The sequence below is a fragment of the Capra hircus genome, chromosome 13 (genome assembly GCF_001704415.2).
Source record: "Capra hircus breed San Clemente chromosome 13, ASM170441v1, whole genome shotgun sequence".
NCBI lineage: Eukaryota > Metazoa > Chordata > Mammalia > Artiodactyla > Bovidae > Capra > Capra hircus.
In genome coordinates, this window is record NC_030820.1 from 80,992,462 (window position 1) to 81,006,617 (window position 14,156).

At 47.3% G+C, this 14,156-nt stretch overlaps 1 protein-coding gene across 7 annotated transcripts in view; it reads right to left on the reverse strand.

The window, feature by feature from the left end:
- The window catches only part of BCAS1 (breast carcinoma amplified sequence 1), a 99,021-nt gene that overhangs the window by 21,220 nt on the left and 63,645 nt on the right, over positions 1–14,156 (reverse strand). For 6 of the 7 annotated variants that reach the window (XM_018058051.1, XM_013968982.2, XM_013968981.2 and 3 more), the window contains one exon: positions 2,848–2,889. The exons of the other annotated variant lie outside the window; for it this stretch is intronic. In XM_018058051.1, the coding sequence (XP_017913540.1) occupies positions 2,848–2,889 (42 nt within the window). The remainder of the gene's footprint in view (positions 1–2,847; positions 2,890–14,156) is intronic. 7 annotated transcript variants of the gene reach the window in all.

A 14,156-nucleotide genomic window follows, 5' to 3' on the forward strand; every position in this document is an offset into this window, starting at 1 on the left:
ATCTGGGAAAGTAGCCAGGCCAGGAAGGCTGGGCCAAGGGAGAGCGTGAGGGCCACAAACTCCACTTTCTTTTCCTCCAGGTAGAGCTGGGTGTGCTCTTACTTGCAGCTGACAAGTTCCTCACTAGGAAGAAAACAGCAGAACTACCTGTTCCGCTGATCTGGGAGCTTCTTGGGAAGGAAAGCTTTCCTCCTCTCATGAGTTAGAACACGACCACAGGTTAACCAGTGTTCCAGATATTTTCAGATTATAATGAAAGGATTCAATTCTCTGTAATCGGGATGAATAAAAACTTTCCCCTGATAGAACCAGAGGTTTATTCTATGAAAAGAGTTCATTGGTTTCAAAAACCTTATTTTTCTTTTCATGAAACAATTTGAAATCACTCTGCTCTTTGATTGCACTGGTTGATAGATCAGTTTTGGGAACTCATGGTGGAGATATTTTCTAAAAGTAAATTCAACCACATTTTAGCCTTAAGAAGTTGCGGGTGAAAGGGCTCTTGTAGTGCGTCCCGTTCTGAAAGTCTAGAGTACAGTCCCTTGCTTTGACTAACGCCACCTCTTTTACTCAGGAGAAGCAAATTAAACTGATTAACTGTTTTCCATACATCTTCACTCCATGTGGACACTGAGTCAGCTGGGAGGTGTGTAATTTCACAAGGAATCAGAAACCCTGATCACTGGGAAGCGCCCACTTCCCGATGTTACCATGTGCACTGACGTTCCTGCAGGGGGCGAAAACTTCCTGCGAAAGGCCCTGAGATGGCTCCGCTCTGCCCTAGCGGCCTGAAAGCAGCGATAGACTGGGCAAAGGCAGGCAGGCATCTGTGTTCTAATAAAACTTTATCTATAAATGCGGAAGTTTGAATTTTGTATAATTTTCATATATCACAAAATAGTATTTTTCCGATTTTTCTTTTCCAACCATTCACAATGTAAGAACCATTCTTACTTAGCTTGTGGGTCATACAAACACAGGTGATGGGCTAGATTTGGCCCGTGGACTGCAGTTTGCCAACCCCTGAATTACTGAGTTCTTTTGTGTTTCAGGCATTATTCATATAATTCTCACAAGAATCCTTACGAGGGGTGAGTCATATTATTACGGCCATTTAAGAGAGGAGTAAACTGAGGTCCAAAAGGCAGCACAGCCTGGGGGTGATGGGGCCAAGATCACAACGTATTTGCCATATTCTTTCAACTAGTAGTCAGTTAGGAGATGGAGTGTGGAATCTTAAAATGAGGACATCATTGGTAGGGCCAAGCAACTGAAAGCGTTTTAAAATGCTCTTTTATTTTCTTGACAAGATATTTTGCGTTTCCTTGCATCTCTGTCTGATTTTGCGTTATCTTTTGGTGCCAATCATCTAGCTCTAATTCATGTTGTTTTCGCGTCTAAATTTCACAGCAGAAAGTGAGACACTTCATATTTGCCAGTTAGAGATTTACTCTGTATTTGCATATGCAAGCTGCAAGAGACACGGGATTCCTCGGATAGGATCCCTACACACAGGCAGACAAAAAGACGTTTCGCTTCAAAAAACATGGAACTTGGAAGCTAACAGATGCTTTGGATTTAACCTGCAGCTTTTAAATTTAAAGTTCCTGGGAAGAAAACTCATGGAGTTCCCCCTTGTAGGGTGCTGAAATGGAGAGTTAGATTTTTCTAGAAAATAGCCAGTAAACTCATGAGAATTTTCTGGAGTTACAAGAGTCCTGAGCTTTACAAGCCAGTAAGTTTGGCTCCAAAAAGGAGGAGGGAGAAGGGGAAGGGAGGGAGAGAGAAGGAAGGGAGAAGGAAGACAGGAAGGAGGGAGGAAAGAGAAGGAAGCAGCGGCAGCAACAAAGCAGGTTCCGAAGCTGTCCCTCCCAGCGAGAATCACGACACAGCCATTCCAATTTTCACTCCACATCACAGTCAACATTTCTGGACATACTTGGATTTTCGACTTCTGCTCAGTTCCAGCAATTAAATAAAAGTGAAAACACAAGCCCCGTCCATGGCAAGCAAACAAGAGACATCTCGGAAGAGCCAAACATATTTTGCTTTGGTAAAATGATAGCAATCAGTTTCTTTCTTAAGGAGTTGTGAACTTACGTAGCCCACTTATAACATTTTTTTCCAAAGACTGCACTTCTTTTAGAGCAGACAGCTGCTGCTTTGGGTCTGACACTCTTGAGGCCAATTTGTTCATCTCCCTGGAAGGTGTTTTGGAATGACGCATTTGTGTGACGGCTTACACGGAGCCATCTTCTTAGACATGAATGCACTGTCTTGAAAGTCTTGACCATCACTCTTGGAAATTAAAGCCCCCAAAGAGAGTGAGGCTCAACTTGTGTCTGTCAAGTGTAGACCCATGGAGTCAGCTCTCCTGCCTGAGAGAATGTCTCACAGCATCTATTGCAGCAATATGCTCTGATGCCTGGTGCAGCTACCTGTCCTGGGTACCACCCACGGTTAGTAGAGAATCTAGGTTGCCATGGAAATAAAAGCGAAAGAGCAATCGAAGTAAAATGAAGCAGAGGGTGCAGCATCATGTCCCTTAAGGAAGGCGTGAGATGCTCTTAGGCTGAGTAGACTCTTTCAGCCCCTAAATGGTAACAAATGCTTAAAATGCATGCTCTGATTCTGCATTTTATCTGCATCGATTCAATGGGCATTACAACTATTGATGCAAAGTCATTCCCCCATGCTCACTAATCACATGAAAGGGTGAAAGAGTCTACAGTGGGTGAATCACACTTGGAGCATGCAAGAACCCACAACCCCAGAGCTGACGAGCCCAGGGGTCCATCACACCAGAGATGAACATGGAATGATTCTGTCATTTCGCGTGTAACTTACATTCTCCTCTGCACCTGTGGGGACTGAATCCTCTTTAACTGACTAAAGGGAAGATAGAAACAAAAGCAAGAGTTAGGATGTTACCAAAACCAGGCCTAACAGCTTTCTGTGCCATTTTTGGACATTGCTTATGCACACCTTGTTCCAAGATGAACTCAAACGAGGTTTATACAAATACAAACAGTGCAAATTAAGTGATGTATTTTAAAATGCAATGAAGGAACAATAAGCATACAGACGCAACTTGGATACAAATGGAGTGATGAGGGGATGCTACAGGAAACAAATGGCAGCGCTGGCTGAGGGCAAGTATTAATAACACGTTTGCCTTGACAGTTCCGATCTGTCGCACGAGACAGTCACTGTTAGGGAAGATGCACAAGCTGCTCGGGAAAATTCTGGTCATATGTCCAGAGCAGTCCAGCCTGTGACCCTCCGAGAGGAAGCAGGCACTGGTGTCACAAGCAGGGTCCTCAGCCTTATCCTGATGGTCGGGCAGTGGCCAGCATCTGAAGCTGCTTTTTACCAGCCTTTGATGTGGGCCAAGGTCATTGTGCCAAAGAATGATCGGGTTAAAATACTTCTGTGGAGGGCCAGAGGGCTGGGGTCCAACATATCCAGCTTCCAATCCTGTTAATTCCTGCAGTAAGTCTAGCATCTCGGTCCTGCCCCAGATAGGAGCGGTATTACCAAATTCTATCAAAGGTCAGTGTCACAATCACCCTATAGGTTTGCCAAGCTCCAACTCGAGAGTTCGTCTTTGCACGTTTCTTGCAGTTGTTCTGACGCATCTTGAGGTGGATGGGTGGTGGTTACAGGCCACTGCGAGACTCACCTGTCAGAGCTGGATTCTCTTCCCAGAAAAGTAAGCTTGAACAAAACATTTCACAAAGAACTCCAGGGTGTCCATAGGCCCTTGCATCTCTTCTCTTGGACGCCAGGGCAGGAACTCTTTCTCTGTCAGTGTTTACGTATTTATTTCTCTCTGCCTGTGCTGGGTCTCCGTTGCTGCCCCTGGCTTCTCTCCGTTGCTGCCCCCGGCTTCTCTCCAGCCGCGGCGAGCAGGGCCTGCTCTCAGTTGCTGGCCAGGACTTCTCACTGCGGTGGCTTCTCTTGTTGCGGGTCGTGAGCTTCAGCAGCTGTGGGACGTGGGCTCAGAGGCTTGGCTCCTGGGCTCCAGATCGCAGGCTCAACAGTTGTGACGCTCGGGCTTAGTTGCTGCGAGGCACGTGAGATCTTCAGGGACTGATCTGCATCGGCAGGGGGATTCTTTACCACTGAGCCATCAAGGGAGCCCCATCTATGTCGATTTTGCCCCAAGCCCTGCCTTTATTTTTACCTTGAAAACATGCAGTGTGCGAGAGAGAAGGGACCTGACATTTACAAACATATCCTCTTTATTTGGCACTCTGTAAACATTATCTGACTTTAAGTAGTCCCAAGCGGTCAGTATGCTGATCTTCACTTACACAGCAAGAAACAAAGTTCAGAGAGCTGGAGTCACTTGTTTAGGATGATAAAACCAGAAAATGATGGAAATGGTTTCAAAAGCCAGTTTTCTCCCCTGTCATGATGATTTGAAGGATCAGAAACATTTTTTGGTAACTGTGTGAGCTTCTTTCTCTTCTACCAGAACTTTCTCTCTAGATGAGATCTTCAGATTTGACCACTAATTTTTACTTATCTTCTTCTCACACTGAAGCTTACCTGAGCACAGAAAAATGTCCCTAAAATGGATTGTGGGTTTTCTGGAAGCTCCTGATTGTTGGAAAATCATAGAACATTCAGAAGCAATGGCCAGTAGTGTAGCTGCCTTGGAACCACACCCCTTCTTCCCAAGACCACGCGGGTACTGTTTAATCCTATGGAAAGGCAAAGAATTAAATGACATTTTAAGCAGACTGCCTTCAACCTGACCCACAAAAGTTTCAAGAGTCAATATACTGTGTACACTAAGCTGAAAAGCCCTCCCTCCATGCGAGAACAGCACTGCTGGCTTGCCAGGCTCTCTCTGCTGCCCGGGGCATTGGAAGGAGACTGGTTTGTGCGCTGGTTTCCTGTGCTGGGAAAGCTCTTGGCCGTTGACAGCTCACTGTTTTCCAGAGGAAGCTGAGAGCTGAGTGCAGGCGAGGCTGAGATGCGGAAGGGACGCCTCCGGACAGTGAGGTTTCCATCATCTTCTTCACGGCTCCGCTCGTCCCGATCCTGCTAATGTTTCGGGAGTTGGCTTTTTAAGTATTGTCTGATCCGAAAGATATGGCTGTCTCTTACTTTAAAGCTATACTACCCAGCAAAACACTCCTTATGTTGGGAATTAGTCCAGTGGACCATTTCTCAAAGTAATCTGCATACTGTTTTCACAATTCTTGACCTTTCCGTGTACATCTGTATTTACTTGATATTTTTCTTTAAGTTGACTATCTTTTCATTTAAACAAATGTATTTTAAAAGAAAACAGCGTGACATGAACGTCATATCAATGTCCTCCCTGTAACCAGAAGAACATATTAAAACCACTGCAATGCGTAATGGTGCTCATTAAATTCTAATTATTTTTAAGTCTTTGTTAAAAAGAGAGATCATCAAGTGTAAACACAGTAAAAAATGCTTCTTAAAACCAGGAAGAGATCTTATAGGTAACGTCACCAGAGGAAATGAAGTAGAACGGAAAGAAGAAAACTCTGCCTCACATGATGGATTGAATGTTTAGAGCTGTCTCCAGGAGCCATCCAAAACCATCTTGCACTTTCCTGTACATTTGCACACTGGCTTAGGGCCTAACCTTCAAGCTGGGGAAAGCTGAAATATCTGGTAAGAAGAAGGACCCCAGATTGGGTAATGAGACACCAGGTTCTTGTTGCCCTTTAGGGTCTGACACACGTATGGCAACCTGCTCAGAACCCAAGTCCTGAGTGTCTTGGACTGTGGAGTCAGGTTCAAATTCACTGTTGTAGCTGTGCAACCTTGGGCAAGTCAACCACGTCTCTCCGAGCCTCAGTTCACACACACAATACAGCCTGTGAAGGGAGAGTCGTGCCTGAGGCAGAGCTGAGACGTATCTACATCTGGGGACTGGGGTCCGGCCACCGGGCAGCTCCTCCCAGGGCAGATGTCAGGACCTTCCTTTCCACGGGCGTCAGAGACACCACGAGGTGTATGTAGGAGACAAGAACAACTTGAACTACGTTGCAATGAGGTTCAGGTGTCTACAGTCTTTTCTAGAAGTGAGGGGGTACAGGAGGAGCAGAAATAAAAATTTTAAGAAATGGGAAGAGATCTCATCCGTGGAAGTAAGGACTCTGGGGAGCCAGCATCCTGCAAGGGTCGTTTTGGGGAGGATGCTGGTGGTTGGAGATCCCCTTATCCAACCCAGCTTAGCTGCCCTCGAGCTGGGTGTGCCCTGGGGCAAAGAGGGCTGCATGGGTGCCAAGGGTGTCTCTCTGCCCCGAGCAGCTGCTCCCGGAGCTGAGCTTCCCAAAGAGAGTTTTCTCCACCGCCTCTTGAGTGGCAGGGGAGCGGCGGCAGGCTCCGAGGACATCAGCAAAGTGTCGGGTCAGGTGGCGGGGACCTCCTCCTCAGTGGCTCTGGGGGCAGAGGTGTGGTTTGTGAGTGATCACCAGGAGGAGCACAGAGAGGCCTCAACTGAGCCACGATCACCTTTCTCACAGTCCTAGAACTACCCGGATGGGGTGAGTCGGCGTGTGCATTGGCGTGCTTCAGTGTGTGGAAATGGCCTGTGCGAAGGCGAGGGGTGTGGAGCGCCTAGCACAGCGCCTGCACGGAGCACTCGCTCGATGAGTGGAAGGGACTTTCGCGCATGCTGGGGGGAAGGGGCATCATCTAGGCCTACCTGACCTGCTTAAGGCTTTTCTTAGGGAATCTCCCTGCATTGTTGATGGGAATGTATACTGGTGCAGCCACTATGGAAAAGAGTGTGGAGCTTCCTCAAAAACTAAAAACAGGGTTGTTATATGACCCAGGAATCCCGCTCCTGGGCATATACGCAGACAAAATTCTAATTCAAAAAGATATATGCACCCTAATTCACAGAAGCACTATTCACGATAGTCAAGACATGGAAGAAATCTAAACGTCCATCAACAGATGAATGGATAAAGACGATGCAGTGTACACACACTCACACACGCACACACTCACAAGCACACACACACACGCACACTCACACATACACAGTCGCACACACGCACACAACACACACATGCACACACTCACACAAACACACACTCACACACTCACAGACACACTCACACACACTCACACTCACACTCACACACTCACACATGCACACACACACGCACACACACACATACACACACATGACACCTGCACTCACACACACACATGCACTCTCACGCACACACACAACACACACGCACACACACACACACGCACACACGCACATGCACACACTCACACGCACACACACTCACACTCACACACGCACACACTCACGCAACATACACACGCACACACACTCACACACATGCACACACACGCGCGCACACACTCAACACACACGCACATACTCACACTCACACACATACACACACACTCACACACACACTCACACTCACACACACACGCTGAAATGCCACTCAGTCATAAGAAGAATGAAATATTGCCATTTGCAACCAGACAGATGGACCTAGAGGTCATCACACTAAGAGAAGTGGGTCAGACAAAGGGAAACGTCATGTGATATCACTTATATGCGGAATCCAAAATATGACACAGATGAATTTATCAATGAGACAGAAACAGACTCACAGACACAGAGGAGAAATTGTGGTTGCCAAGAGGGAGAAGGGGTGCGGAGGGACGCATGAGAAGTGTGGGATTAGCAGATGGAGACTATCACACAGAGGAAAAGCGATGAGGCCCTACTGTATAGCGCAGGGGGCTGTATTCTACATTGTGATGAACTGTATCGGAAAAGAACATGGTGGAGAACCTATGACGTGAAAGTGAAAATGTCAGTCGCTCAGCTGCATCCAACTCCTTGCAACCCCATGGGAGCCCACCAGGCTCCTCGGTCCATGGGGTTCTCCAGGCAAGAATACTGGAGTGGGTAGCCATTCCCTTCCCCAGGGGATCTTTCTGACCCAGGGACTGAATCTGGGTCTTCCACATTGTAGGCAGATTCTTTCCCATCTGAGACACCAAGGACACATGTCTAGTTGAGCTACTCTGCCGTTTAGCAGAAATTAACGTTAATAAAATAAATTTTAAATAACTTTTCTTGATTAATATCATGTTGCTTTTAAAATTCCCTTGTGTCTGGCCCAGACACATGGTTGTTCGTGAATCCCTTTGGAAGAGACATTTCTAACACTGCTCTTGGGTTATATTAAGTTCTAGCAGTGGAACAGGTAACCGGATGGCATGGCTCCGTTAAAATATGTGATGAGCTGCTCCCATCAGGACAGTGGCACGGTGAACTTCATTAAACAAAAAGCCCAGGACGTCCTAACTTCAGCCCACTGTGCCAGTATTTTGAGATCCTTATTGCATATATTTTGGATTTTGCATTAATGAGCCCACCCAGCTCATAAACTTGATAAATGTGCTTCACAGTTTATTGACCAAGTTACAAATAAAAACTCTGAATAAACAGGCCTGAGGCCAGATTCCAGACGCCACCCTGAAGGCAGCTTCTTGCATGTGGTTCTGATCCTCTAATAAACACTTTGTTGGCCTGCTTCTCCCTATCTTGTGAACATGCCTCAGATGCAACTCTATAGAACTGAAGAAACATAGTAATACTAACAAAGATAATAATAAAACCCCACATTGTTGGGCTATGTGTTAGGCAGCAGGCTAATATATATATTTTTTACATTAGTATTCCATGTCAGTTTGCAAAACGGAAGCAGAGCCCCTGTAATTTCTAGGTCTCTGTTCCAATGCCTATTAAACTGTAGCTTTTCTTCTAAAACCATGCCTCCCTTTGAAGTTTGAGGTGTGTCTCTAATTCTCCTTCAAAGCTGACATCCTGGAGCTCACATTTAATGTCTATCTGTAACCAGCATGGTTTCCGTGCTCAGAACACAATGACAAAGTCATCCAACAGCTTGTGCTTTTTCTCCTCTTTCCCACACAGCAAAAGCCTGTGAGCTGAGGACCCAGCAGGACCAGATTCCAACCCATCATTTGCATTGCCAGGGACTAACTCTTCCGCACTGGGAATATGTGCAGAAGGGGAATTCAGACAGGAAGGAGAATCAGAGGCACCACAACCCACATCAAAATGGATGAGGACAGAATGATTCTAGAATACAAGGTCGATCTCCGCATACCAGCGTCGTCAAGCCTCTCAGTCAGAGGAACACGATAAGGTGTGATAAGCAAACACACCGAGGGTGGGATTCTCATCCAAACCTCAAAACCAGAAACGCTTCTATCCTTTTCAATAAACTGGACCTCTGGCCCTTATCTGGTGAGTTTAAAGTTGTGCAGCTTTGTTAACAATGACAAAAACCCAGTTTGAAAGCTAAAGGATCTGGTTTGGACATTTATATTGCTGAGAATAAGGATCTAAACGGCACATGTACTTATCATATAAACTTGATTTACAAGAGCGCCTCTCCTTTAAAGAGCACTGCAGTTCTTAAAGGAATGTTTCTTTAAAATGCTGTCAGATGGTAGCACTTCTGCCAGCAGACAGCCTGTTGCTACCGGGTCTTCCAGGAGCGCCATCGGGATCACACGGCAGCTGTTCCGCATTCACTGACTTCACCGTGGAGCTGAAGGAAGACCTTTTCTATCAGGTCTGAATGCTTAAGCCTGTCTTTCAAGTGCTTCCATAGTTATCCTGACCTAGGCCAGCCTTTTCTTGGTTTATTTGTTTTTTTGGCTGCACCATGCAAGCAGGCGGGATCTTAGTTCCCAGACCAGGCATCAAACCCCTGCCCCCGGCATTGGGAGTGTGGAGTCTAAGCCACCGGCCCACCAAGGAAGTCCCTACGCTGGGCTGTCTAACCGAATCCCAGTGGACTCTGGGATTCGCTTTGTGAGCAAATAAGCCATACGAGCCAGAGGGATGTTTAAGTTCTCTTAGTCTACTTTGACCTACCCTGGCTGCCCCCTTGTCTCAACACCCGCGGCACTGGTAACCTGCACCCCACGATTAATATTAGACTCCACACTTGACTGTTTAGGAGTGAAGCTGTCACTCCTCAAATGCCAGCCACTTTGTACCCATTGTCCAACTCCTCTCCCAGATCATGAAAGGTAGGAATCACTTCCTATTTTCAGAGCTGAGGAACGTGAGGCTTAGAGGGTTTAAATTCTTTGCTCACGTTCAAACAGACAGTCACTGTCAGAGCTGAGATTTGATTCTGTGTCTCTTTGGCTTCAGAGCTCACATTGTTTTTCTGCTTCATCATTTGTCTCCTCCAAAGGAAAGTAGGAAAAGAGCCATTTTGAAGATACTCCAAATAAATGCACCATTTACCAACCGCATGCAGGCGCCACACACACAGGCGTGCATGCATTCATACAGGTGCTGTCCCTCCAAGCGGATTTCAAGCCTGTCGACGGCAGCAGATGAGTCGGACATTCCCTTTGCACCGCACGGGCCGTGAGCTCCAGAAGCGGCACTTGGATACTTGGTTTGTAACCAGTGATGTCACACTTGAGAAAATGAGAGGATCACTGTCCACTGAGCACCTGCTATGTCCCGAATGCTCCCCACGTGAATGACGGGCTCTCATAGCAGCACCATGAGACGGACGTGGTCCCTATGTTACAAGTGAGAAAGTAAATGCTCGGGAGGGTTAAATAATCTGCCTAAAGTTATAGAGCCCCATCTTTCTGTTTCTGGCTATTATGCCAACTTGCCATCCCCAGGGTTTTTTAAGATCAGCTATTCCAATCTTTTTACTCAACAAGTGAGGAAAAAGAGACCCAAACAGAGTAAGTGACTTTCGCGAGGTCACAGAGCAAATAGTATCCCAATTACTCTGAAATGGTGCAGTCAGTCCACAGAACTGGGCTTAAACATCTTTTTGGCAAGCATAACAAAATGTGAAATTAATTTTCTCAAAGGTTATTTTTGTTTATAATAAGAACTACTTTAGCAATCAAGACTATAAATCAAAATAATGTATAATTTCATATTGACAGCCTTTAGGGGAAAATTTCATTTCTGATGTTCCTAATTGCAGACTTAGAGACTTCGAAATTTGTTTGTTTAAAAGCTTCTCAATTAAAAGAAAGCAAGCTTAGAGTTAGTGAAAATATCAGAATTTTCTAGTGTTTCTCTTTGCTCTCAAAAATTTTACAAGAATGGTTTTATAACCAAATCTTCTTCTAATTTAAAAAAGACAAAGACTGCCATTTTGCTCCTACAAGAAATAAGCTCCTCTAAGAGGATGGAAGCTACTGGAGGGTAGTAAGCTCCCCTAAGAGAACGGAAGCTACTGGAGGGCAGCGATCTGTTCCCTGATATTTTTTCAGTGCCTAGGACCTGCACACACACACACACACACACACACACACACACACATTAAAAAAAAATACTTAGCAGTATCCCACTGTTGTGGGATGAGGGAACCTCCCCCTCACATCCATACAGATCTGTTTTCTATGCATGCAAGAAGACAAGACAAGATCAGAGGTGATTTGGTTCAGTTTCTCTTAACTTCATCGTTTGTATGACCTACTAAAGAAATAAAGCAGATGCCGGTGCAAGAGCCAGTGAGACTGAAATAAATGAGTACCTGAGTGCCAACTGGTCCTAACTTTTATTTTCAACGGGAAGAGCCAAAATTTCAAAGAGGAACCGGCGCGTCTCTCATAGATGCCAAAGGTCAGGAAAGATAAAGCATGGGCGGTTTTTACGTTTAGAAGCTTCCCCAGACCGGCTGGCACAGAGAGATGTCACAGTGGGCCTGACTCACGCCTCAACCCTCGAGCACGTGGGCGAGCTGCAGGCTCCTCGGCCGCTGCCGTGTGACCCACAGGGCAGGGGTTTTACCCACGTTCCTTAGTCCTCACCCATTTCCATGACACGGGACTACTACTGTCTGCATTTCTCAGATGAGGAAGCCGAGGCTCGTGGAGGTGGACCGGGACTCAGGGTCTGATCTGTACGTCAGTGTGCCTCAAACTTCCATTGTTTGCCAACCTCCTGGGTAGCTCTGGCCACACTGCGCATACCCTTGGGACCTCCCTGGTGCCTCAGCGGTAAAGAAGCTGCCGCCCAGTGCAGGAGACGCAAGTTCGACCCCTGGGTCGGGAAGATCCCCTGGCATCCCACTCCTGTACTCTTGCCTGGGAAATCTCATGGACAGAGGAGCCTGGCGGGCTACAGTCCCTGGGGTCACAAGACTCAGACACGGCTGAACAACACCCCACCTGTGGCAGCTGTGGCCGAGAGCGGCTCCCATCTCCCTGTGAGCGGGGCCGCCTCTGAGGGTCATGACTTCAGCGCCCACGACCTCTGTGCCCCCTCCCCCCGCCGCTGCTCCTTGGCAGTGACTGAGCCCAGAGAATGCTGGAAGCCCGACACAGGACCCCTCGCGTGAGCTCTACTTGGCCTCAGCTCAGCAGCACCCCCAGCCAGAGGCCCTCTGGCCCTCTCCTCCTGCCGCTCTGCCCCTCCTGGGCCCCGCAGCCTCTCCCCTCTCACACCTCCCCACGCCCTTTATCCTCCACAGTGGTTTTCCTCCAAGAGATATTCTACATATCAGCTCTGTCTTCATGTCAGCCTCCTGGGGGGACCCCAATTTACTACTATTTACTCAGCACTGTTAACTGTTTAGTCGCTAAGTCATGTCCATCTCTGTGACCCCACGGACTGCAGCACGCCAGGCCTCCCTGTCCATCACCATCTCCCGGAGCTGGCTCAAACTCATGTCCATCGAGTCGGTGATGCCATCCAACCATCTCATCCTCTGTTGTCCCCTTCTCCTCCTGCCTTCAATCTTTCCCAGCATCATGGTTTTTCTTTCCAAAGAGTTGGCTCTTTCCATCAGGTGGCCAAAGTATTGGAGCTTCAGCATCAGTCCTTCCAATGAATGTTCAGGGTTGATTTCCTTATTAGCATTAGTACCATTAACTACATAACTCTTTCTGTGGATAACTTTTTTTTTTTTCCCCCAGCTGCAGCCCGTGGCATGTGGGGCCCTTGTTCCCTAACCAGGGACTGAACCCTCACCCCTGCATGGGAAGGTGCAGTCTTAACCACTGGACGCCAGGGGCGGCCTCCTCCTTGGATTACTTTTTTAAACGAAATACATGTAACCTCACCTTGAGCAAAATATATGTTAAATCCTGAGCTTATTTAAGGTGCTAGTTTTATTTTTCCTAATATATTTTGAATAATACATATGATTATTAAGTAAAAACGCCTGAATATGAGCCACTTAAATCTATCCCTTGCCACCAGTATATGGATGTAACTTACTCGGAAACTGTTCCCTTCATTGAAGCGCTGATAAAATATTTTGTTAAAGAAAAAAAAGAGAGAGAAATTGATGAGGAAGGAGAATAAGGGTGGATCTGTCGAGTGACCTCACCCAAGGTTTTCACTAAGTATTAGCGCTTGTGTTCCGGGAAGAGCCCAGAGGGGAGATTTCCGTACAATGGAAAATAAACGGGAAAAGGTTTCCGAAATCCTGCTGGATTCTGGACAAGAGAAGAAACCGAATACCCAGCGGCACCTGTGTTCACCGCCTTCCTGGCACCGTGCACCAAGACGCACAGATGTGCCACTGGAAGTGCTCGACTGGCGTCTCCAGCTCCCCCTCCCACGACTCCTTGCTCATCTTTGGCCACATTTAAAGCAGGCAAGGGTTCTGAACGTGTGCGGCAGCTGAGGTCTGCTCGGCAGGAGGATCACAGAACAGCTCTCAGCATCAGTCAGTGTGCCCACCTCGCTCCCTTGCTCTGCACCTTCACTCTCCAGGGAAAACTCAGACAGCGGTTTGCGTGTTCCCCTCGGAGGGCGCGCTGTGTGCCTGCCCTGGTGGTGAACTGGTTGATGGCTGTGGTTCTCCAACAGGAGAGCGAGGTCTCAGGGCTGCTGCCACCGAGGCTCTGTAGCTGGGGGAGGAGGGACGGAGCAGCCCAAGGCAGTCCACGGCGCCAGGGCGGGAGGAACCCGAGGACCACCCCCCACCGCCCCGCGCTAGAAAGAAGACAACCCACAGAACACCACCGCCCTCTGTCCCAAACCGGAGTAATTCCAAGAAGGAAAATTCTACTTGTTCATTTCCTGTTCTTTCCCACAAAACACATGCTTGTAACACGACAGACATTGCATTTTTCTCACGGGGTGAGTTACA